The sequence below is a fragment of the Panthera tigris genome, chromosome D4 (genome assembly GCF_018350195.1).
Source record: "Panthera tigris isolate Pti1 chromosome D4, P.tigris_Pti1_mat1.1, whole genome shotgun sequence".
In the NCBI taxonomy this organism is placed as follows: Eukaryota; Metazoa; Chordata; class Mammalia; order Carnivora; family Felidae; genus Panthera; species Panthera tigris.
Window position 1 is genome coordinate 12,562,881 of NC_056672.1, and position 21,179 is coordinate 12,584,059.

At 44.2% G+C, this 21,179-nt stretch overlaps 1 protein-coding gene and 1 pseudogene across 4 annotated transcripts in view; both read left to right on the forward strand.

The window, feature by feature from the left end:
• Positions 1–21,179, forward strand: part of MAMDC2 (MAM domain containing 2) — a 171,660-nt gene that overhangs the window by 106,474 nt on the left and 44,007 nt on the right. For all 4 annotated transcript variants that reach the window (XM_042963626.1, XM_042963627.1, XM_042963629.1 and 1 more), the window contains 3 exons: positions 2,281–2,374; positions 9,374–9,517; positions 13,631–13,896. In XM_042963626.1, the coding sequence (XP_042819560.1) occupies positions 2,281–2,374; positions 9,374–9,517; positions 13,631–13,896 (504 nt within the window). The remainder of the gene's footprint in view (positions 1–2,280; positions 2,375–9,373; positions 9,518–13,630; positions 13,897–21,179) is intronic.
• LOC102955587 lies at positions 11,809–12,526 on the forward strand (annotated as a pseudogene).

Here is a 21,179-nt window from a genome sequence, read left to right on the forward strand (position 1 = left end):
TCCTTCCATCCAACCATAAACTCCCTGGGCGGCATTTGTGTGAGTGAGACTGCTGGATTTTCTTTTCCGTCAGTGCCTGAAAAGTCACAATTCTGGACACTACTGCACTTTAGTTTGTACCCTTTTGGTTCACAGGTGCGTGATTTTGCTCCAGCAGGTCTGACTCATGCTGCTACTGTTTGCTCTTGGTAATTGCCAGCAAAAGAGACTCACTCTGCAGAAATCAGTGAATTTAATGTCGCCGTCTTCTCAAATGGATCTTAGAAAGGAAAACAAGCACCCGAGACCCCCTTTCTGAACGAGAGAGAACGCATCGGCACATGGGCTATGATTCGCAAATTCTGATCAGAAATATTCTCCCTCCACCAGTAAGATCGAGCTCTGTCGTTCACTTTATCAGCGAGCACCCTGAAAATGAAATGTCATGGACCTGGGCTGTGTGTGTGGACTCCACTGCCCCTTCCCACTGATCCACGTCTGTCCCCTTCTTGTTCTCGGCCTCCCCTCGACCTTTGCCAGCGACAGGCTTCCAAGGCCCCTCTTAGATTGTGCAGAATCCAGGTGTCTGTAGGACCATTGTCGTTAAGCTGAACATGACCATCGTGTCCACATTCTTTCTTTCAAAACTGGAGAAACTCACACCTGGTGGAGGGAAGGAACCTGTTTGAGCTAATTAGTGGCTAATGAGGCTCAAACCTGAATATGAGTTCAAGAGGGGGTCGGTCAACCTGGAGAAAGAGACATGAATTAAGTACAGAGTTCTATATGCACCTGACTGCATACGAGGGGCCTTATACACCTTATCTCATTTAATCTCAGTAGTGCTATAAGGTAGCAGGTATTATGTCTGTTTTATAAATGACAGAAGAAAGCCCTTGAAAGAGTTAGCAACATATTCAAGGTCACCCAGCTAATAAGTGACAGAAATGGGATTTGAACTCTGGTCTGTCTGCCTCCGAGACACTCTTCTCTTTAGAACAGGTTGAGAACTAAGAAGCCTAGGTGTCAAATCTAGCCCACAACGATTTGCTTGGCCGCTAGAGTGGTGTCTGTTTGCTTGTTTGAATTCATTGCCAACATTGAAAAAATGCAAAGATTTCAAATAAAAATCTGGAGATCCAGATCCCCTTGACAGTTTGGTAGGTCCGGACACTTCAGGCGGGACTCCCACACGTCAGCAGTGAGTAGCAGCTCCCCACCCCCCCTCAGACCCGGCTTGCATTCTCCCGGATGCGTTCTGCACCCTTTCCTCCTGCGTCTCACTAAGCTCACGTCATGTATTTCTGTTACCTGCCTGGTCCTGAAGGCATTGGAATTTCAAGCCCTGCAAACCCTGCATCTTCTCACGTTAATTCACCGGAGTGGACCACACCCTGGGGCAGTTTCCCCCGCAGTGCTCGCCACACCTGATCCCCATGGTCACAGGCAGAAGGTAGTTGACTGACCTCAGAGTGGAAGTCGGCGGCAGAAAAGGGAGGAAAATGGAAGGGTTCGACCCATTAACAACCTCATGTTCTCTCTAACCACTTGGAACGTGCCTGGACATGCTGAAATGCTAACGTCCATACATAGAATTTGGGGCCTGGGCCACCTGGGTGGCTCAGTCGGTTGAGCATCCGACTCTTGGTCTCTGCTCAGGTTCATGATCCCAGGGTCATGGGACTGAGCCCCACATTGGGCTCTGCACTGAGCATGAAGCCTGTTTCAGATTCTGCCTCTCCCTCTGCCCCTCCCGCACTCATGTGCGTGCATGCGTTCACGCTCTCTCTCTCAAATAAAATTTAAAAAAATAAAATAAAAAGAATTTGGGGCCTGATTTTGCCTTAGCTGACAGATAATCATCTCTGATTCTGCATCTTTGTCCAGAACCCTCACACAGAGTTGCATGTGTGAAAAGGGAAAGGGCCCTGGAGGGGCTTAGTTCTGTGGGAAGGGCATTGGGAGAACCGAGCCAGCCTTCTGCGAGTAGCCTGTTGTTTCTTTAACTGAAGGTCATAATACAAATCGTCAATTCAGTGGTTCTGTCAGAGACTGATATACACTCAAGGGAGGGGGACAAGTCCACCAATAAAATACAACTTAGGGTTTAGGATTCCCTCTCCCTAAAAGAAACTAGAGATCAAGACAGCAGCTGCCTCAGATTTAGGAACATGATTCCTCAGTACTTATAACTTGCCATCACCTGGCTTGATTGACACATCATTTTAAATCACAGTTAAGAGCTCTGAAGCCTACCAGAAAATATGTAAACCTGTAATAATACATCCTTTTCCTCTGCAGGTTATTTTTGAAGTTGCTTTCAATGGTCCTAAAGGAGGGTATGTTGCCCTGGATGATATTTCTTTCTCTCCTGTTCACTGCCAAAATCAGACAGGTAAGCATTCTCTTTTTCTTCCTCTTTACATATGGAATTTTCCTGATAGACACCTGTGGTCAGGACTTGAATTAATTCTAATTTCCTCACCTCTCCTGTGATCTCCTCCTTTAAAAAATTACTTAACTGAATAGTCATTTTTCTGCGACATTACTCTTTTCCCCCCCACCTCGCAGTGTGAATTTAATTTTTCTGAACCCACAGGGCAGTTGTCAGGTGTTAAGGAACTTTCATCGTCCCTACCTACTAGGTAATGAAAATCAAAGAATACAAACACATTTCCTCCCCATCTTTCTCTTTAAAGGATAGCTTAGATCCATATACAGGTGGCCAAGTAGGTGGAAAAAACTCTCAAACTCTACGGAGTAGAATTATAAAAATCCTTCCCAATTTTATGTATCCAAAACCTATAAATGTCTTCACATTTAAAGATGTTGGTGTTGGATACAGTTAGCTTTGGGCTAAATGTTACCTACTTAATTTAACTTCTCTTTCTAAGTAAGTCTGCACATTCTTTTACGGTGGCCAGTTTTATAATTTCCATAAACTTGGTGTTTGGAGAAGAGAGGGAATTCTTACTTTCTGGGGAACGAGGTAAACAAATCGATTCCAAGTAAGTTAAAAAATGCCCTAGAGTGAGAAGCGACACTGTATTCATGCTGGCCCAGATAAATGCAGGGGACCTTACCTTTTAGGGAATTTTTTTTTTGAGAGACCCCAGGGAGATAGTGGTTGTCCAATGTTACTAATGAGCCTTCCTTCTGAGTTTAGAAGCATGAGAAGTACATTTTTGAACATGGCCTTTGTAGTCTGACTTTCACTTAAGATAAAAGTTGGTGTCTGATTGCATATGGTCTCAGATATATTCTACCAGCAAGGCGACTGAGAAAGATAATATTTTCTACTTGAGCTGAAGTGTTATTCCAGAATTAGAGAGAAACACTCTAATGTGCTAAAACCAAATGCTATTTTTTTTTTTTTTTTTTTACTAATTCTAATTTTTAAAAAGTAGGGGGAAGCTAGTGAAACAGATTGAGCTAGACAGGGTTTACATGTTTACATATTTTCATTAAAATGATTGAATACAAACTGTAATCAAAGATTTTTAAGAGTCTTTAAAATTGGACAGAACAGACACCAACGTTGTTTTACTTCTCCAAATCTGACTGTTCCCTAATCTCATCAGCTAATATTTCAGTGATGTTAATAGTAGTTTCATAATCTCTTGTCATTACTTTTAGAAAGTTTCCTTTTTGTCACCAGGCATTTACATTGAACTTTTATATTTCCAAGTTATGCATATGGAAAAGAGGTTTTTATTCAATACCTGCATGGAGTAGAGGTTGGGATGAAGAGGTGGGCGGTTGGGGGGGTAGGTAACAGTATCTACTGAGCCATCTTAGAAGTAATATTTGGAAACACTCTCCCTTTTAAAAAAAATACAGAATTGGGGTGCCTGGGTGGCTCAGTTGGTTAAGCATTCAACCTTGGCTCAGGTCACGGTCTCACAGTTGGTGAGTTCGAGCCCCGTGTCAGGCTCTGTGCTGACAGCTCGGAGCCTGGAGCCTGCTTGGGATTCTGGGTCTCCCTCTGTCTCTGCCCCTCCCCAGCTCACGCTCTGCCTCTCTCAAAAATAAACATTAAAAAAAAAAAATTTTTTTTTAAACATACAGAATCTATGTGAACCCTTTCCCACTGACTGGTGAAAAGAAAGATTTCAGCAAAATAAGGACTATTTGTCAAAAGCACCCGTGGCCCCTCAGTCTCTAAGATTCAGCCCGCATAAAGACTCCTCCATAGGGAGCACAGGCGACTCACATTTTCATGTAATTAGGTTAGCCAAGGCTCTGATAGGTCTTGAGAACTTCCCAACGTAGCGACTTTCTTTAAAATGGTTTAACTACATGATCGCAGTGTTATGCTACAGAGCCAGGACTTTGGATTCGTGTCCCTACTCTGCCGCTTACAAACTGTGTGACCTTGGGCATGTTGATTCACCTCTCTGTCTGATTAACCTCCGTTTCCACATGTATAGGGCAAGGGTAGAAGAATCTGTTCCACACCATTGGGAAGATGAGAAGGTTAATGTCCGTGAAGGCCTGAGCAGAGTATGGCACACAGAAAATGCTTGGCCTTGAGGCTTCATGTTATTTATTGAATTTTCAAAATACTCCCATCCACTCCCTGGGGAACAAAGGAGTCAGATTGAAACTAGAGAACCAGCAAAGGACACCAGCTTGGTGAATGGGTGAGCTGGAGCCTGCTTTATGCCTTTCATTCAGCAGCTGTGGGCCAGATTCTGAGTCTTACAAGCTGAGCCCTCCAGTTTCCATACTTCATCTTACATTTCACAAATAGTTTATGCCCTTCTGTTTTATAACAGGTGCCAACATTTTTTTCCTTATCTCGGTTAGCTCCAGACTTGCTTTTCCCAGCTGGATCTAGCATTTTCTTCCCCCGTTCTCCCTGAGTAGGCTGAGACAGGAATTATTTCAACATATGAAACATCTCATTCCCACCATCTGGTTGGGCTTAGAGTTAATCCAGTCTCCCAGACCCAGGACCCATCACAATGTCGTAGGTGTTAAACACCAGAGTCATGTAGCTTCGCACATATTCCCCCAGGATGCTGCCAGAGGACAGTGACAACTCCCCATGCCCCCTAGTTGAGTTAGGGCACTTCCCTTCCAAGCCTTTTCCACCCACAACCTCCCCATCCACCACCATGTTTGGCCTAGCATCTAGAAGGTAGGAATCAGCTCTCCTTTTAGGCTGTAAATCCTTGAATGGCCAACAGGTGATTTCATCCACTCCTAGGGATCCCGGCTCAGTGCCCGACCCCAAACTAAGAGTTCCCTCTCTTCTGCCTTACACACGCCCAATCTCCTCCCTGGGCTAGGGTCCACCCATCTGGCTCCGGGACTGGAAGGGTCCTGACACTCATGGATGTACCCTTCAAAGGATTTCTGCTTGGCCCATTCACCAACAACACACTGCTCACTTGATGTCTGATTGGAAACCTGGCTCCGGTGGTTGCCTTGGTTACAGCTGCAGTTGCCTTAGCTCAGACCTCAAGCATCTCCACAGCCTGGTCAGTGGCCCAGCCCCTACTCCCTCAAGACTCCTCAGCCTGGCGCCAGGTCTCGCTCACTCTGTCTCCAAGCCAGCTCTGAGCTGTCTCCACCTACTTTCGGGCTGGCTCCTGCTAAAATAAAACTGCTGTACAAGTGTAGCAGCCTACAGACCACGCTGCACCCCAGATCTCTCTAGCACTGCAGGGGCTGATGATTAAAAGGCTGCTGATGAGCTTTTAAAGGTCTGGGGCTGATACTGAGTCTATCTCCATGAACTTCATGGGGCAGGGGAAAGGATGAGACATGCTACCAATGGCTTCTCCTTCCACCTGATTAGAATATCTTCAAAGCCTTTCATTTCTAAAAAGTGCAAATGTCATAAAGCAAGTAATAAACTAAATCTTACATCATGATGCCTTTTGGTACCTTGTTCAAGGGGACTTCCTTCCTTCCTTCCCTTCTTCCTTCCTTCCTTCCTTCCCTTCTTCCTTCCTTCCCTTCCTCCTTCCTTCCTTCCTTCCCTCCTTCCTTCCTTCCTTCCCTTCTTCCTTCCTTCCCTCCTTCCTTCCTTCCCTCCTTCCTTCCCTTCTTCTTTCCTTCCCTTCCTCCTTCCTTCCTCCTTCCTTCCTTCCTTCCCTTCTTCCTTCCTTCCTTCCCTTCTTCCTTCCTTCCTTCCTTCCTTCCTTCCTTCCTTCCCTCCTTCCTTCTTCTTTCTTTCTTTCTTTCTTTCTTTCTTTCTTTCTTTCTTTCTTTCTTTCTTTCTTTCTTTCTTCCTCTCTGGTCAACTGATGTTCAAGGGCTTCCAACTGCCTGTGATTCCTCCCTATACTTCAAATAGGTCATTAATGTTCAACTGTGATGGCCACTCAGCCCATATGCTCTGAAACAAGCCTTAAGCAAAGGCTTTCCATCCACCCCAGATTCTGGTGAGCTCATTTGGGGTCACAAACAGGCCCTCTGGCCCTTTCTTCAGGAATTAGATACTGTCTCATAGCAGAAGCAACATTCTGGGTGAAAAAGATTTAGGCTTTCAGTTATGCTTTTGAGATTTTCTTTTTATCGGACCTTCTCAGGACCCCAGACAAATCCATTTCTAGGACTAGGTATTTAACAAGGGAATATAATCACATTCTCAGAAAAATCTTTTCTGCGTGACTCAGTGTCACCATGGAGTGAACTGATCCATGCTTACTTTTAAGTTTTAATACCACCTCTTGCCTCTCATGCCCACCTAATAAATGGGTTATGATTCTCTTGTGGTTGCCCAGGGGGATATTCCTTGGGATATATTCCTGATGAGTGATTTCACTGACCTGCTGTTCTCTTTGTGTGTGGCTTTTGGGAGCACTACACCATTTTCTGAACTAGACGGGCATCTGTAGATTGTGCCTTTTCATCTACTTTTTCATTACCACGTGGCAGGGGGGTAACTAACCAATATGGGGTCTCCCCTTGTCTCAAATCTGCATTGGGGGGGGCTGGTGTCAGAGGATCCTTGTCTGTGTGAACATCATACTCATTTTTCAAAGACTTTATTTTCATGGCTTAAAGATACTCCTGGATGCTCACAGAGCCAGGCCTAGCAATGTGTGGGCAGGCCCACCTGTCACAGAGCATTGAGAATGCCCTTTATTTCCTGATCTCCTCTCTGGCTCATCAGGATGCCTTCCTTGCACACTTGGCAGGGTGTGTCTCCTGAGATACCATTGGGATCCAATTATACAGGAATGTTTTATTCCTAATCTTCTTTTTTTGTTTGTTTGTTTGTAATGTGGTTTTGGTCACTTATTTTTTTAATTTAGAGTTTTTAGAACTTTATTTTAGTATCATTTTAAACTCAGATAAAATTTGTAAGAATTGGGGTGCCTGGGTGGCTCAGTTACATGTCCGACTTTGGCTCAGGCCATGATCTCATGGTTTGTGTGTTCAAGCCCCACGTGGGGATCTGTGCTGACAGCTCGGAGCCTGGAGCCTGCTTTGGACTCTGTGTCTCCCTCTCTCTCTGCCCCTCCCCCACTCACACTCTGTCCCTCTCAAAAATAAACATTAAAAAAAATTTTTTTTTAATTTTCAAGAATACTATAAAGAACTCTCATGTACTCTTCACCCAGATCTACAAATTAACATTTTGCCACATTTGCTTTATTGACCATGTAAGAGTAAGTTGTAAACATTATGCCCCTTACCCTAAATACTTCAGTGTGTAGTTTCTAAAACCCAGCACATTTTCCAGCATGCTATCAGATAATTATAAAGTTGAGGAAATTTGGGGTCACCTGGGTGGTTCAGTCAGTTAAGCCTCTGGCTCTTGACTTCAGCTCAGGTCATGGTCTCATGGTTCATGGGTTCAAGCCCCAAATGGAAAGCCTGCTTGGGATTCTGTCTCCATCTCTCTCTGCCCCTCCCCTGCTTGTTCTCTCTCTCTCTCTCTCTCTCTCTCTCTCTCTCTCTCTCTCTCAAAAATCAGTAAACATTAATAACAAGTTCAGGAAATTTGGCACTGATACAGTATTATCAACTAACCTATGATCCACATACTAATTTCACCACTTGTCCCAATGCTGTCTTTTTTTTTTCTTGATGTTTGTTTATTTTTGAGGGGAGGGAGGGAGGGAGAGACAGAGAGAGAGAGAGAGAGAGAGAGAGAGAATGAGTGGGGGAGGGGCAGAGAGGGAGGGGGACAGAGGATCCAAAGCAGGCTCTGTGCTGACAGCAGCAAGCCCAATGCAAGGCTCAAACCCACGAACCACGAGATCATGACCTGAGCTGAAGTTGGACACTTAACCAACTGAGCCACCCAGGCACCTCCCATTTATATTTATATGCTATGTGTTTTCCTGGACCAAGATTGAATCTCGGCACCCTTGTAGTATTTGGTGGTCATACGTCTTTCATCCCCTTTAATCTGGGCTAAACTCTCTTGCTTTGGGAATTCAGGAATTGAGAGTATAGTGAGTGTTTGTCCATAAACAGCTCCCTGTTTCATTAGGTCACTGCTCCCAGAATTCAAATGTTTCTCTAGAGGTAATTTCCCATTTATTCAAAACAGTGCCCTCTTTCTCTGGCCCTAAAAGTTTAGACCAGTATTATGTCAGCCTGCAGAACAGGATCACAGTTGGCTATGTTGAATGTGTCCCAAACTGTGAAAGTCACATCCCTTCTGGACTCGGATGTTCTGAACAGTGAAATTTACAATCACTTGTTGCTGTACCAAGTTATTCACAAAAAAGCAGAAATCTTTTATGTTTCATTCCCTCCAGGCAATCTGAAATGAGGTGGTATTTATAGACCAGGGTAAATGATACCAGAATTCAGCAAAAGCCAAAATAATAGCAGTATGGGTGATGAAATTGGTGTGACTTTTTGAACCTCGTGATTTATACTGAGCAATGATTTTCTTCAAGCAGATCAGCTCCTGTGACTAATATCAATTATCAACAGACAGCAGCTGTGCTGGTGACACAGATTGATCAACAAAGGAAAATCATTTCTGGAAAATATAATTTCTAAAATACCTGTCTTAGAGAAAAATTAAGAATTCCTTAAAATCTTTATCTTTTTCTTTCTCTTTAATTTTCTATGAATGAATTTTGAATTGTGAAGAACTATGTGAATAATTGTTCCCAGTCTTTACATTATGAAAGGAAATGTCTTTTGAAGTGTGGTACTTCTTTATTTTTTATAGAGAGTGTGAACAGAGCTCCTTCTCTCCATCCCTTTAGGGAGGAAAAGAACAATTTTCCTGTCATGCTGAGATGTTAGCTTGATGCTAACCTGCCAGCATGCCATTAGGGTAAAAATATTTTTGTGTGTTTTATGTATTCCGTCTCCCCTGGCACGAATATGTATGTATTTGTCAACCTGTTGATGTAGTCCCTTGAGACCCTTAAGTCTGGCTCTTTAACTTTGGTTCTCCTTTGTTCAGAACTTCCTTTCAGTGCCATGGAAGCCAGCTGCAATTTTGAGGAAGATCTCTGCAACTTTTATCAAGACAAAGAAGGTCCAGGCTGGACCCGGGTGAAAGTAAAACCAAACATGTATCGGGCCGGAGACCACACATCAGGCATCGGTAAATTGGGGGCTGTGCCCACCGGGCGCCGGGGGTGGGAGTGCTCCAGCTGCCAATCTTACTCCACACCCATCAAGATGGCAACTTAAACAAAAAAGGGCAGCTGTGAAAAAACAAATGCAATCGGGCAATCTTGTGTTTGGCCTCTTTTTAAAACTTAGAATTCGATTTGCCAGTTGCTTAAATAGTCAAACCTTTGGACATTATCTTGCTCTTCCCCTCAGGTGGAGAAGTACTTTTGTCTTTTTTTTTTTAAGTGTATTTATTTATTTTGAGTAAAAGAAAGGGAGAGAGAGAGTGGGAGCAGGAGCAGGGTAAAGGCAGAGACAAGTAGAGACAGAGAATCTCAAGCAGACTCCTTGCTGTCAGCGCAGAGCCTGATGGAGGGCTCTGTCCCACAAACCGAGAAATCATGACCTGAGCTGAAATCAAAAGTTAGAGGCTTAACTGAACTGAGTCACTCAGGCACCCCTATGGAGAAGTACCTTTAAAAAGCTATTAAAAAAAAAAAAAAAAAAGCTATTAGATTACAACTATATGAAACATCCAGAATAGGCAGATTCATAGAGACAGAAAGCAGATTAGTGGTGTCCAGGGGCTGGGGACGGGGGATGGGAAGTTCCTGTTTAATGGGTATAGAGTTTCCTTCTGGGTGATGAAAATGTACTGGAATTAAGCAGTGGTGGTGGTTGCCCAGCATTGGTGAATGTACTAAATGCTGCTGAACTGTAGGTTTTAAAATGGTTAAAATGGTAAATTTCCTGTTATGTGTGATTTACTCAACAAACAGATATTGTAGGGCAAGAGAAGCTAAAAAAGCTGTTGGGAAAATGTCAGGGGCGGGGCACTTGATGGCTCGGTCTACAAGGAACTATTGGAAACCAGTTTGAGCTCCCCTGTGTAAGGAACCTACCTAATTACTTTGATGGCATCCCCTGTGAAACCCACTCCCGTAGAGATGGATGCAAAGAGCTTGTTTTCAAGGGTTGGTGTCTAATTCATTTATTCAATGCCTGTTTATACACTAGGCACTGGGGTATGTTAATACACTGATGAAACTTAACATTTCAGGGGCGCCTGGGTGGCTCAGTCAGTTAAGTATCCGACTTCAGCTCAGGTCACGATCTCGCCGTCCATGAGTTTGAGCCCCGCATCGGGCTCTGTGCTGATGGCTCAGAGCCTGGAGCCTGCTTCCGATTCTGTGTCTCCCTCTCTCTCTGCCCCTCCCCCGTTCATGCTCTGTCTCTCTCTGTCTCAAAAATAAATAAACGTTTAAAAAAAAAATTAAAAAAAAAAAAAAAAAAACATTTCAGAGCACCTTACTTGCACAGGGCCTGGGAAGGGCTTTGAAACGGGGACCTCACAATTTTATACTTGTCATCGTGTATTCTTTTCTAACAGTCATTTCAACGGGCAAGAGAAATGTTAGACAGATATATACACAAATAAACATATAAGGTATGTGCTATGGAAGAAATGAAAAGTGGGCTCTGAGAGAGATTAGGGGAGAGAGCCTAATTTTGGTAGGAGATCCTGAGAAGGCTTTTCTGAGGAGAGAGGGTATTAGCCAGGAGAGGGGGAGGAATCCAGGCAGAGGGAACAGCATCTGTGAAGTCCTGAGCATGGGAAGAACGGGACACCCCGAGTAGTTGGAAGGTTAGTACGGCTGCACTGAGGGCAGGAGAGTGGAAGAAAATGAAGTTAGGAGGTAGACCATGGCATGGCAGGCCAGAGTAAGCATTTGGGGATTGTTTTTTATAAAGTAAATGAGAAACCAGTCAAAGATTTTAGGGAAGAGAAGAGTAGAATTAAATTCATGTTTCAAGAATGTTGCTGTGGCTGTGCATGGCCACCCCTACTAATCTGCCCCGGTGGCCCAGTGAAGTACCACAGACTGTGTGACCTGAACAGCAGAACCGTGTTTCCTCACAGTTCTGGAGGTGGAAAGTCCTAGACACAGATGTTGTCAGGGTTGGTTTCTGGCGAGACCTTACTTTCTGCCTTGTAGGTAGATGGCGCCTTCTCACTGTGTCCTCACATGGCCTTTGCTCCACATGTATACGTGAAGAGAGAAAGAGAAGTCTCCGGGCACCTGGGTGGCTCAGTCGGTTAAGCCTCCAACTTCAGCTCAGGTCGTGATCTTGCAGTCTGGGGGTCCGAGCCCCACATCTGTGCTGACAGCTCGGAGCCTGGAGCCTGCTTCCAATTCTGTGTCTCCCTCTCTCTCTGCCCCTCCCCCATTTGCACTTTGTGTCTCTCTGTTTCTCAAAAATAAATAAACATTAAAAAAAGAGAGAGAGGTCTCTGGTGTCTCTTCCTCTCAGGAGGACACCATTTCTATATGATTAAGACTTCATCCTCATAACCTCATTTAATTACCTCCTTAAAGGCCCAATCTTCAAATAAAGTTGCATTGGGAATTAGGTTTTCAGTCAGTGGATTTTAGGGGGAATTAGGTTTTCAGTCAGTGGATTTTAGGGGGAATTAGGTTTTCAGTCAGTGGATTTTAGGGGGAATTAGGTTTTCAGTCAGTGGATTTTAGGGGGACACGACTCAGTCCATGCACAGGAAATAACCCAAGAACCTTTTGCCACATGAATTAAATAATTGGGTGAGGCTAAACTAAATGAACACTGAGGCGATCCAAAGAGCTGACACGTTATTCCAGTGGCAGAGCTGTGGCTTACCCTGTGCCTGGCAAAATGGAGCGCGAGGCCATGAGCAGATACACCAGCCCAGTGAACGCTCCTGTCTTCCCGCATCTGACGTGGTGCTGTTGGCCATTGGCATGTTCTTCGTGGCCTGGTTCTTTAGTATGAGGTTACTCCTCCACGTACACTCAGGATACCTACAAAGAGCTCCTCATCTCCGTGGTGGCTTGGCCTTCATGGGCTTTGGAGTCCTCTTCCTGCTGCCCTGGGTTGGTGTCTGCGTGCGTCCCCAAGGGTTCCAACCAGGAGGCTTCACTGAATCCCTGGTTTTGTAAATTAATTTTTTTTTTTTTTACTTTTGCTGGGGGTGTCCCACCTGCTGCTCCCAATAAAGGCAGATGTGTGACTATCAAAAAAAGGGGGAAAAAAATGATGGGGGAGGAACAGAAGAAGGAAAGAAAGAAAAGTAGGGTATTATTTTTTTCGTTTCTATCCAGGTTTTCTTGAATGCATGGATCTGTTTTAAGTTTACCCTGGGGGTCTGGAGCTAGGTGAGAGGAGAGGTTCTTGACCTTATGTTTCTTTTTGTTATTTAGAAGAAAGAATTATTCTTCTTTGGACCCTTTTATTGTGCAGATTAGGTACTTGAGAGATATTTTCTGGTTGAATGGCAGGCTGCAACAACATAGATTTGGGGGACAACAGAATTCAGTCCATAACACTACTCATGTGAAAGCATCCAAATTCCAAGGACTGCCAGGCCAGCCTGTAATCTCTCTATCTCCACTGGTCGCTGCAGAGATAAGAAGGAAAAAATCTGCTCTGGGCCTTACATTCACTAGGACCTGGTGCTAGATATGCCCTCTGTATCGCCTGGTTGCCCCAGGAAGCTGGAGTCCCAAGATGATTATATCCCTTTTGCTTCATGAAAAGCACAAATCCTCACCGATGCCTGGAACCTGAGCATATCCAGGTGGACATCTACACTGGTTTATGAAGTTTACTTAGAACTGGAGAAGTGTTATTTGTAATAGCGTCACGTGGATATATTCTGTCACTTTTAAGCCACAGATTTAACAAAACATGTTCTATCATTTAAAGCCTATGGAGGGGCGCCTGGGTGGCTCAGTTGGTTAAGCAGCCGATTTTGGCTCCAGTCATGATCTCACGGCTTGTGGGTTCGAGCCCCGCATCAGGCTCTGTGCTGACGGGTACTGGAGTCTGGAGCCTGGAGTCGGCTTCAGATTCTGTGTGTCCCTCTCTCTCTGCCCCTCGCCCACTCACTCTCTGTTTCTCTCTCTCAAAAAAAAATAAACATTGAAAAAAAAATTTTTTTAAGCTTATGGAAATAGTCTGTTGGCAAATTCCACTACTTTCAGCCAGATTTTTCCATTTGATAATCTGGGCTAGATTATGTAAGTTTTTCATTGCTGATTTCCTGAATGTTCTGTCCGGTTCGCAGGGTATTACTTGCTGGCCAACACAAAGTTTACATCTCAGCCTGGCTACATTGGAAGGCTCTACGGTCCATCCCTGCCGGGAAATTTGCAGTATTGTCTACGTTTTTATTATGCCATCTATGGGTTTTTAAAAATGAGTGACACCCTAGCAGTTTACATCTTTGAAGAGAACCACGTAGTTCAAGAGAAAATTTGGTCTGTGCTGGAGTCTCCAAGGGGTGTCTGGATGCAAGCTGAAATCACCTTCAAGAAGCCTATGCCAACCAAGGTACAGTAGAGCCAGCAAAACCCTTTGCTCCCCTTCCGTGTCTGGGCTGGGTTAGTGAATTTCTGTTTATTTTCACCTGGCCGACGTGTTATTTTTCTTCTGTTCAAAGTGAAAGCCCCACCACTACACTGTATCCGAGCCATGCACGAATGATATTACATACAAGTTCTTTTCAGTTTTCTGTCTCAGAATCATGGCCACCTAGAGGATTCACTTGTTTATTTCTTAGATTCCCTGAGAATAGACCGAAGGCGGGGAATATATAAACAGTCCAGGTTCAACAGCTAAACTTTAATTTGAAACCAGAATTCTCTCTCTCTCTCTCTCTTTTACACACACAAACACAATACACATGTGTGCCTGTGGGAATACTAATTGCTTTATTTTTTTTAACTTGTTGTTAATGTTTATTCATTTTTTGAGAGACAGAGTGTGAGTTGGGGAGGGGCAGAGAGAGAGGGAGACACAGAATCCGAAGCAGGCTCCAGGCTCTGAGCCATCAGCACAGAGCCAAACGCAGGGCTCAAACTCACAAACCATGAGATCATGACCTGAGCCGAAGTCAGACTTTCAATCGACTGAGGTACCCAGGTGCCTCTCTAAATCTTTATCTTAACACAGAGTAGGGAAGCTCAGTAAAAACATGAGAGCTAACCCAGACAGAGAGGATTCACTTGTAAGGGTACCGTCAGCGGCTGATTTTGATAGTGATGAGAATACAAAGACAGCTTTACTGCAAGAGGAATATAAAAGAAAACTATAGTCTCCCAAGCTGAACAACTCCTAAACTTAAGGAAGCTTTACAGAAGCAATAAATTCTGTCAGCTACAACCCAGACATGAAACCAGTATGGGCAAATCCGGTTTTTTTTCAGCCCCTCATTCAACCAGAAAATATCTCACGAATCCACACACTGAGAGAGATGGGCTAAAGATGGGTCAGAAAGGTCCCTTCCTTCAAACAAATGACTCACACAAGGGGAGCTCAGAAAAAATTGTTCAGTGAACGGATCAATCAGTTGATCACATTTACTAACTAGGAATTAATCCAAAGTCCAGCTTCCCTCAGGAAAGATACAAACCTGGAAGAACAGTGAAACCTTCTTCACAAACATTAATGGCTCAAGATTGTCTTAGTTGTAACCATCCAGACAGAATCATGACTTGATCCATCCATAACTTTCTGCTACGGAAATTTGGTATGCCATCCCCATCATAATGATTCCTGGTTACTTTTAGTCCATTGGAATACCCACCAGGGCATGATTAAATTTTCTCAATGATTAATCCAAGATCTTTGAAAATCTTTACAAAGTTCTTTTCCATTGCTAGGCAAGACGAAATTGTGCTTATAATGACAGGGCCACCTCCCTGACTTACTTCTAGAAGGGGTTGAGCCAATTTATGATACCTCTAGAAGAATGTAAGCATAAAGGTTTACCACAGCCTCCTGAGTGCAGCTTCTCTTATTTTTATGCTGATTAAATAGGTAGTGTCATTATAGGTATCCCCTTGTCAACTCCATCAGACTTTGTTCCCCTGCAAAAACAGATATTTGGTTCACCTCCTGGGTAATAGGGAAAGCTAGTTGATGATTCTGGTGCCACATTCCTACTCCATCCTAGTCTAGACTCATACTCTAAGCTGACTGGCTAGCCAATTCCTAACATTTCCTGAGGGAGCCTATCTTTCCATACATGTCATCTGACATTTCCAATGTCATTGACTTTGCTCTTTGATCTGTTTCTCCAGGAGGTATCCAAGCCTGTCTGCCTCTTAGGGATCCCAAAGGCTTAAACTGTTTCCCATGATCAATTATGTAACTCTGGCAAGTAGTTATGGTAACATACACACATGAGCAGACATGTACCAGATTCACATAATCAAGGATGTGCCAGAAAGTAATGAAATTTTTGTTATACTCCATACTCTGTTTTGCTAATGTTTTTTAAAAAGGGGGGGATATAATAAGCGTTTTATTCATTAATTTGGCTTTCATTTATTTGTTCCTTTATTCAACCAACATTTATTAGGTATGTGCTCAGTGCAGGGGATATAAAGATGAACGAGGCTTACATCCTGCCTTTGAGGAGGTGGTGACAAATGATAAAAGATTAAGATACAGATATGTAAGCAACTAATAACAGTACAATCTCACTGTCTCATGCAAGGGAGAAAAATAGTCATTTTACCGATTGGACATAGAAAAGATAATGACAGGAGGGGCTCAGCTGAGCCGGTGGGGGGGGGGGCGGGGTTAGGTTCAGGCCATCTGGATGCTAATTCCTACTCATGCCCCCACCCACCCCACTTCACCCTGTCCCCCCATATCCTCTACTCACACACACATGGGGTGTTTAGGAACCTGCCTGCTCCTTCAGGGTGAGTCCCTGCTGGTCCCTGACACCCATGGAACAGGAGCAGGCCCCCCAGCCAATAAGGATGCGCTGGGCAACTCGCCCTTTTCCTCCTTGGCTGACTTCCAGCCCCTCCCAGCAGCCTCCCTGTCCCTTCCTGACCACAGACGGAAAACTGAATGTGGATCCGGTGGGGGCAGGGAAGTTCTTACCGTCGTAGAAGACGAGTCATGGATCTGGCCTCAAAACCCATGAGGAGATGATACAACTCAACACTAAGAAACTCTGGACACATGTCTGAAGGTGGCCGCAAGTTTTTAGCAGGTCGCAGCTCCTCAGAGAGTGAGAGAGAGCCATCTGACGGCCACCACAGGGGCATGCATTAAGTAAGGCAGGAAACTACAGTAGACTTATGTAACATCCACAGGTGGAAGTAAGATACAGACTGTTTCAGAGAAGGGATCACATGAAAAGTCAGTTGCCCTCACTCCTCCCTCCCCCTGAATTCAAACTCCAATTCAGCATCTTTTTCTGGTGGTTTTCTTCCTGATCCGGGGACATTTTCCTCTTTAGTTTTAAATATTGTATTTCCACCTCTGTTTCTGGATTCACGAACTTGAATAGCATTCCCTGCTACGAAAGATAAGGACTTGAGTCCTTCTTTTCTCTCTCTTATGGTTTTTAGTTCTATTTTTTTTAATGTTTATCTTTGAGAGAGACAGAGACAGAGAGAACAAGTGGGGGAGGGGTAGAGAGACAGGGAGACAGAGGGTCTGAAGCAGGCCCCACACTGCCAGTAGGGCCCGACGCAGGGCTCAAACTCGAGAACCTCGAGATCATGACCTGCGCCGAAGTCAGATGCTCAACTGGAACACAGCACTGCCTCCCGCCCTGGGCGGCTGCACACCTGGTTTCCTCTGCCTAGACTCTTCTTAAGTCGCTCATGGCTTGAAACCTCACTTCCACAGAGAACGCTTCTCTGGCCCCACTCCCCAGAATCGGCATCTTAAGCCTCTTGTTCATCCTCTTGGAGACAGTGTGACACAGCGATGAGGAGCACAGACACAGGAGTCTCTCTGGTTTCGGATCGTCATGCTACCCTTTATGGGCTTTGCGATCTTAGGACTTTTTAAAATAGAGATGTGATTGACATGTGGCTTTATATTAGTTTCAGGTGTACAGTCTAATGATTCAATATTGGCTTATATTGTGAAATGATCACCACAATGAGTCTAACCTGTGGCAACCACACAGGTACCGATTTGTTCTTGTGATGAGAGCTTTTAAGATCTACTCGCTCAGCAACTTTTAAATAGCAACACAGTATTGTTGACTGTAGTCACCATGCTGCACATTACATCCCCGTGACTTGTTTCTCTTACAACTGGAAGTTTGTACCTTTTGACCCCCTTCATTATTTCACCCACCCTCTACCCCTGACCTCTGGCAACCACTGATTTGTTCTCCATATCTATAAGCTTGGATTTCTTTTCTTATTTAGATTCCACATATAGGTGAGATCACATAACATTTGCTTGTCTCTTATTTCTCTGAGCATAATGCCCTCAAGGTCTGTGTTGTTACCTATGGCAAGGTTTCGTTCTTTTTCATGGATGAATGGCAGTCTCTGGCTTTTTTTTTTTAATTAAAAAAAATTTTTTTTAACGTTTATTCATTTTTAAGAGGCAGAGAGAGACAGAGTGCGAGCAGGGACATAGAGAGACAGAGAGAGAGGGAGATACAGAATCCAAAGAAGGCTCCAGGCTCTGAGCTGTCAGCACAGAGCCAGACACGGGGCTCAAACTCACAAACCCCGAGATCATGACCTGAACCGAAGCCGGACGCTTAACCAACTGAGCCACTCAGGCGACCCTTTTTTAAATTTTTTAAATGTTTGTTTATTTTTGAGAGAGAGTGAGCGAGTGGGGGAGAGGCAGAGAGGAAGACAGAAGATCTGAAGTAGGCTTCGTGCTGAGAGCTGAGAGCCCAATGGGGAGCTCGAACTCACAAACTGTGAGATCATGACCTGAGCAGAAATCAAGAGTCGGATGCTTAACCAACAGAGCCACCAGGGTCCCCGACATTCTCTTACTTTTTTCAGTCTGTTTCTTCCTTACTTTTGTCAGGTAGAACCCAAAACCTAGCTGCTATTTGGATCACAATTGTTCGCTAATTGTCTGTGGGATGACTTCCGGGTTCTGACTTTTGAACAGTGCTTGTTGACCCTCTGGGAAGCTTTTAAAATGCCCATCGTCCATCTCCCCATAAAAACATAACCTTCCCGAAGGCAGGGACCTTCTCAGTCTTGTTCATTTCTGTATCTGCAGCCTCTAACACTGTGCCAGATGCAAAGTAGGTCATCGGGAGCATTTTGTTCAATCGATTTAGTTCGCTATCTATGTGGTCAGTGGCTACATAGGTAAATAATGAAAATAACAATGAAAAATGAAAAATAAAAGAATGAATGAGTGGACTCTCCAAGGCCGGTAAGTGGCAGAGCAGAGTTTCACGCGTGTCTGTCTAGCTCAGAAGCCTGCGCTTTGGCACAGGTAGATGGCTCGGGGTTTCTATCCAGTGTCGGGGAAGGCTTGTTCTCGGGCAGCTGCAGAAAGTGAGGCTCCCCAATGTGCCTTGGGGCATAGGTACCTCCTGTTACTTTATTTCATTCTTACCACACTCCTGCAAGGGAAGTGAGGTGTTTGCTTTCAGTGTCCTTGCCATCCTAGAATGCGGAGTGCACCCAAGGTCACGTTCTGCTAGAAGTGAATGCCTAAGCTCAGGGCTTATTGTACCATTGTTGGCAAGAACCTTCTCTGCCTCTGTTTCATGTCCTCATGGAGTGTGAGGTCAAGTGTGAGAAGTCGGGCCCAACTCAAAGAGAGTGAATGGCTGTGATTTCCTACTTGTTCCCGAGCTTGAAGCCTTATATTTGCATTTTGACTACACCTGGCTTCATCCTGGTCCCAATTCTCCTGGGTGGAAATGTTTGGTAGGTATATTTGAGTATCTATGCTGCATATTCAAAATAATAACAACAATAACCCCTACATTTGCACCGATAGTGTAACCTGCTTCCATGAATGAGTCATGGGAGCCCAGAGCTGAGCTGAATGAGAGGCAGCAAGGGCTCAGAGAAGTCAACACTTTTAGCCTCTCCCTGCATGTTTCTTTTCTTACTCCTAATACCTATACGTTACCTCATCTGTGCCTTCCCGGATGCTTTCCGCTCTGGATGCTTCCATACCTTTCTTTCCCCTAGTAGTTCTTATCCAGCCTATTTTAAGGACAGTGAGCTTGTTTGGTTAATAACCCCCTGCTCTCTCAGTAGATAGCCTAATGTTTGAGGGAAACTGTAACGTAGAGCTCTGTTGAAGGAATGGTAGCTATGGCAACAGTTTCCCTGAGGCCATTCTAGCAAAGTAGCTGTATGGACAGGTTCTGAGCAGTGTTGTCACAGCAGCCCGCAGGAAAAGGAACTTTCGTAGAACACTTTCCTTGCGTCGGGCACCAAGCGAAGCACGCAATGTGCATTGATGCTATGGCTCCCTAGGAAGAAAGGAATGTAGCCCCACTTAACAGATGAGGAAAACTCAGGCAGAAAACTAAGGACGTTGTTCAGTAGCACACAGGGCTGGCAGAGCTGAGAGGTAAATCCAGGTCTTTCTGAATTCAGAATCCATGATTTTTATACCAGGCCTTTATGCCCCCCAGCCCTTTCCTGGCTGAACGTCTAGGATCGGGTAAGAAAGAGAGCTCAGCTCTAACTCAAGATTTCTAAAAATGTCTAGAGTTTTATTATTAATGCTCGGTGGTTCGATTATAGAAATAACTTTGGCTCCTACAAGGGATGAGAGTTCATGGTGGATCACTGGAGACAAAGGAGAGGTGTAGGGTAGAGGGAGATACAGTGCAATGCTTAAGAGTTCTCGTGAGTGGGTTCTCTACCATTTACACCTTCATAATTTGGGCTTGTCATGTGATCTTGCTGAGCCTCACTTTTCTCCATATGTAAAATGGGTGTATTATTAGTATCTATCTCAAGGGATTATGGTGAAGAACAAATGAAATGCCTCAAGTAAAGCCCTTAGCATAGCACCTGGCATATAGTTGGCATTTATTAAATTAACTGAATCCAGACAGAGGGAGAGCAAGAGAATGAGACTAAAGAATATTTTTTTCTAGGGGCACGTGGGTGGCTCAGTCGGTTGGGCATCCGACTTCGGCTCAGGTCATGATCTCAGGGTTCGTGAGTTTGAGCTCTGCATCCGGCTCTGTGCTGACATCTCAGGGCCTGGAGCCTGTTTCAGATTCTGTGTCTCCCTCTCTGCTCCTCCCCTGCTCACACTCTGTCTCTCTCTCAAAAATAAATAAAGATTAACAAAAAAATTTTTTTTAAAGAATATTTTTTCTAGGTCCTGAATTTCATAAGATTTCATGGGCGACATCTCTTTAGTATGTGGATAATTTTGCACTTTGATTTTTGCTGCAAAATATTCTTTAAAAATCGGGTCAGAGTTAAGTATTTTAATAGTAGTAGGCTTTCTTAATGAAATGGCTGCTTTTACAATCACGAGCACCTGCAATAAGTTTCTTAGCATTTTAGAAACATTTTGAAAGGGCATGAATCGTGAAATGGTTTTCTTGATCTGTTTTTCCCCAGCACATTACTAAATGGAGGGCAGGTAATCAAGAGTTATCTTGAGACTTTTGTCCACGAGGGACGATAATGAGGAGAGGGAGCAATTCACTCCAAAATGCTTTTCCTAAAAACCAAATGTCAGGAGAGACCAGAAAGTCGTTGTCAGGAATCCCATAAAGACAGAGCGCAAACATTAGCCTTTATGTATTTAAATCCTTAGTTTAAAATTATGCTCTGCCGCAGTAGCATGTATGCTAGGTCCTGCAGTATCTCCTGGCCTGAAGCGAC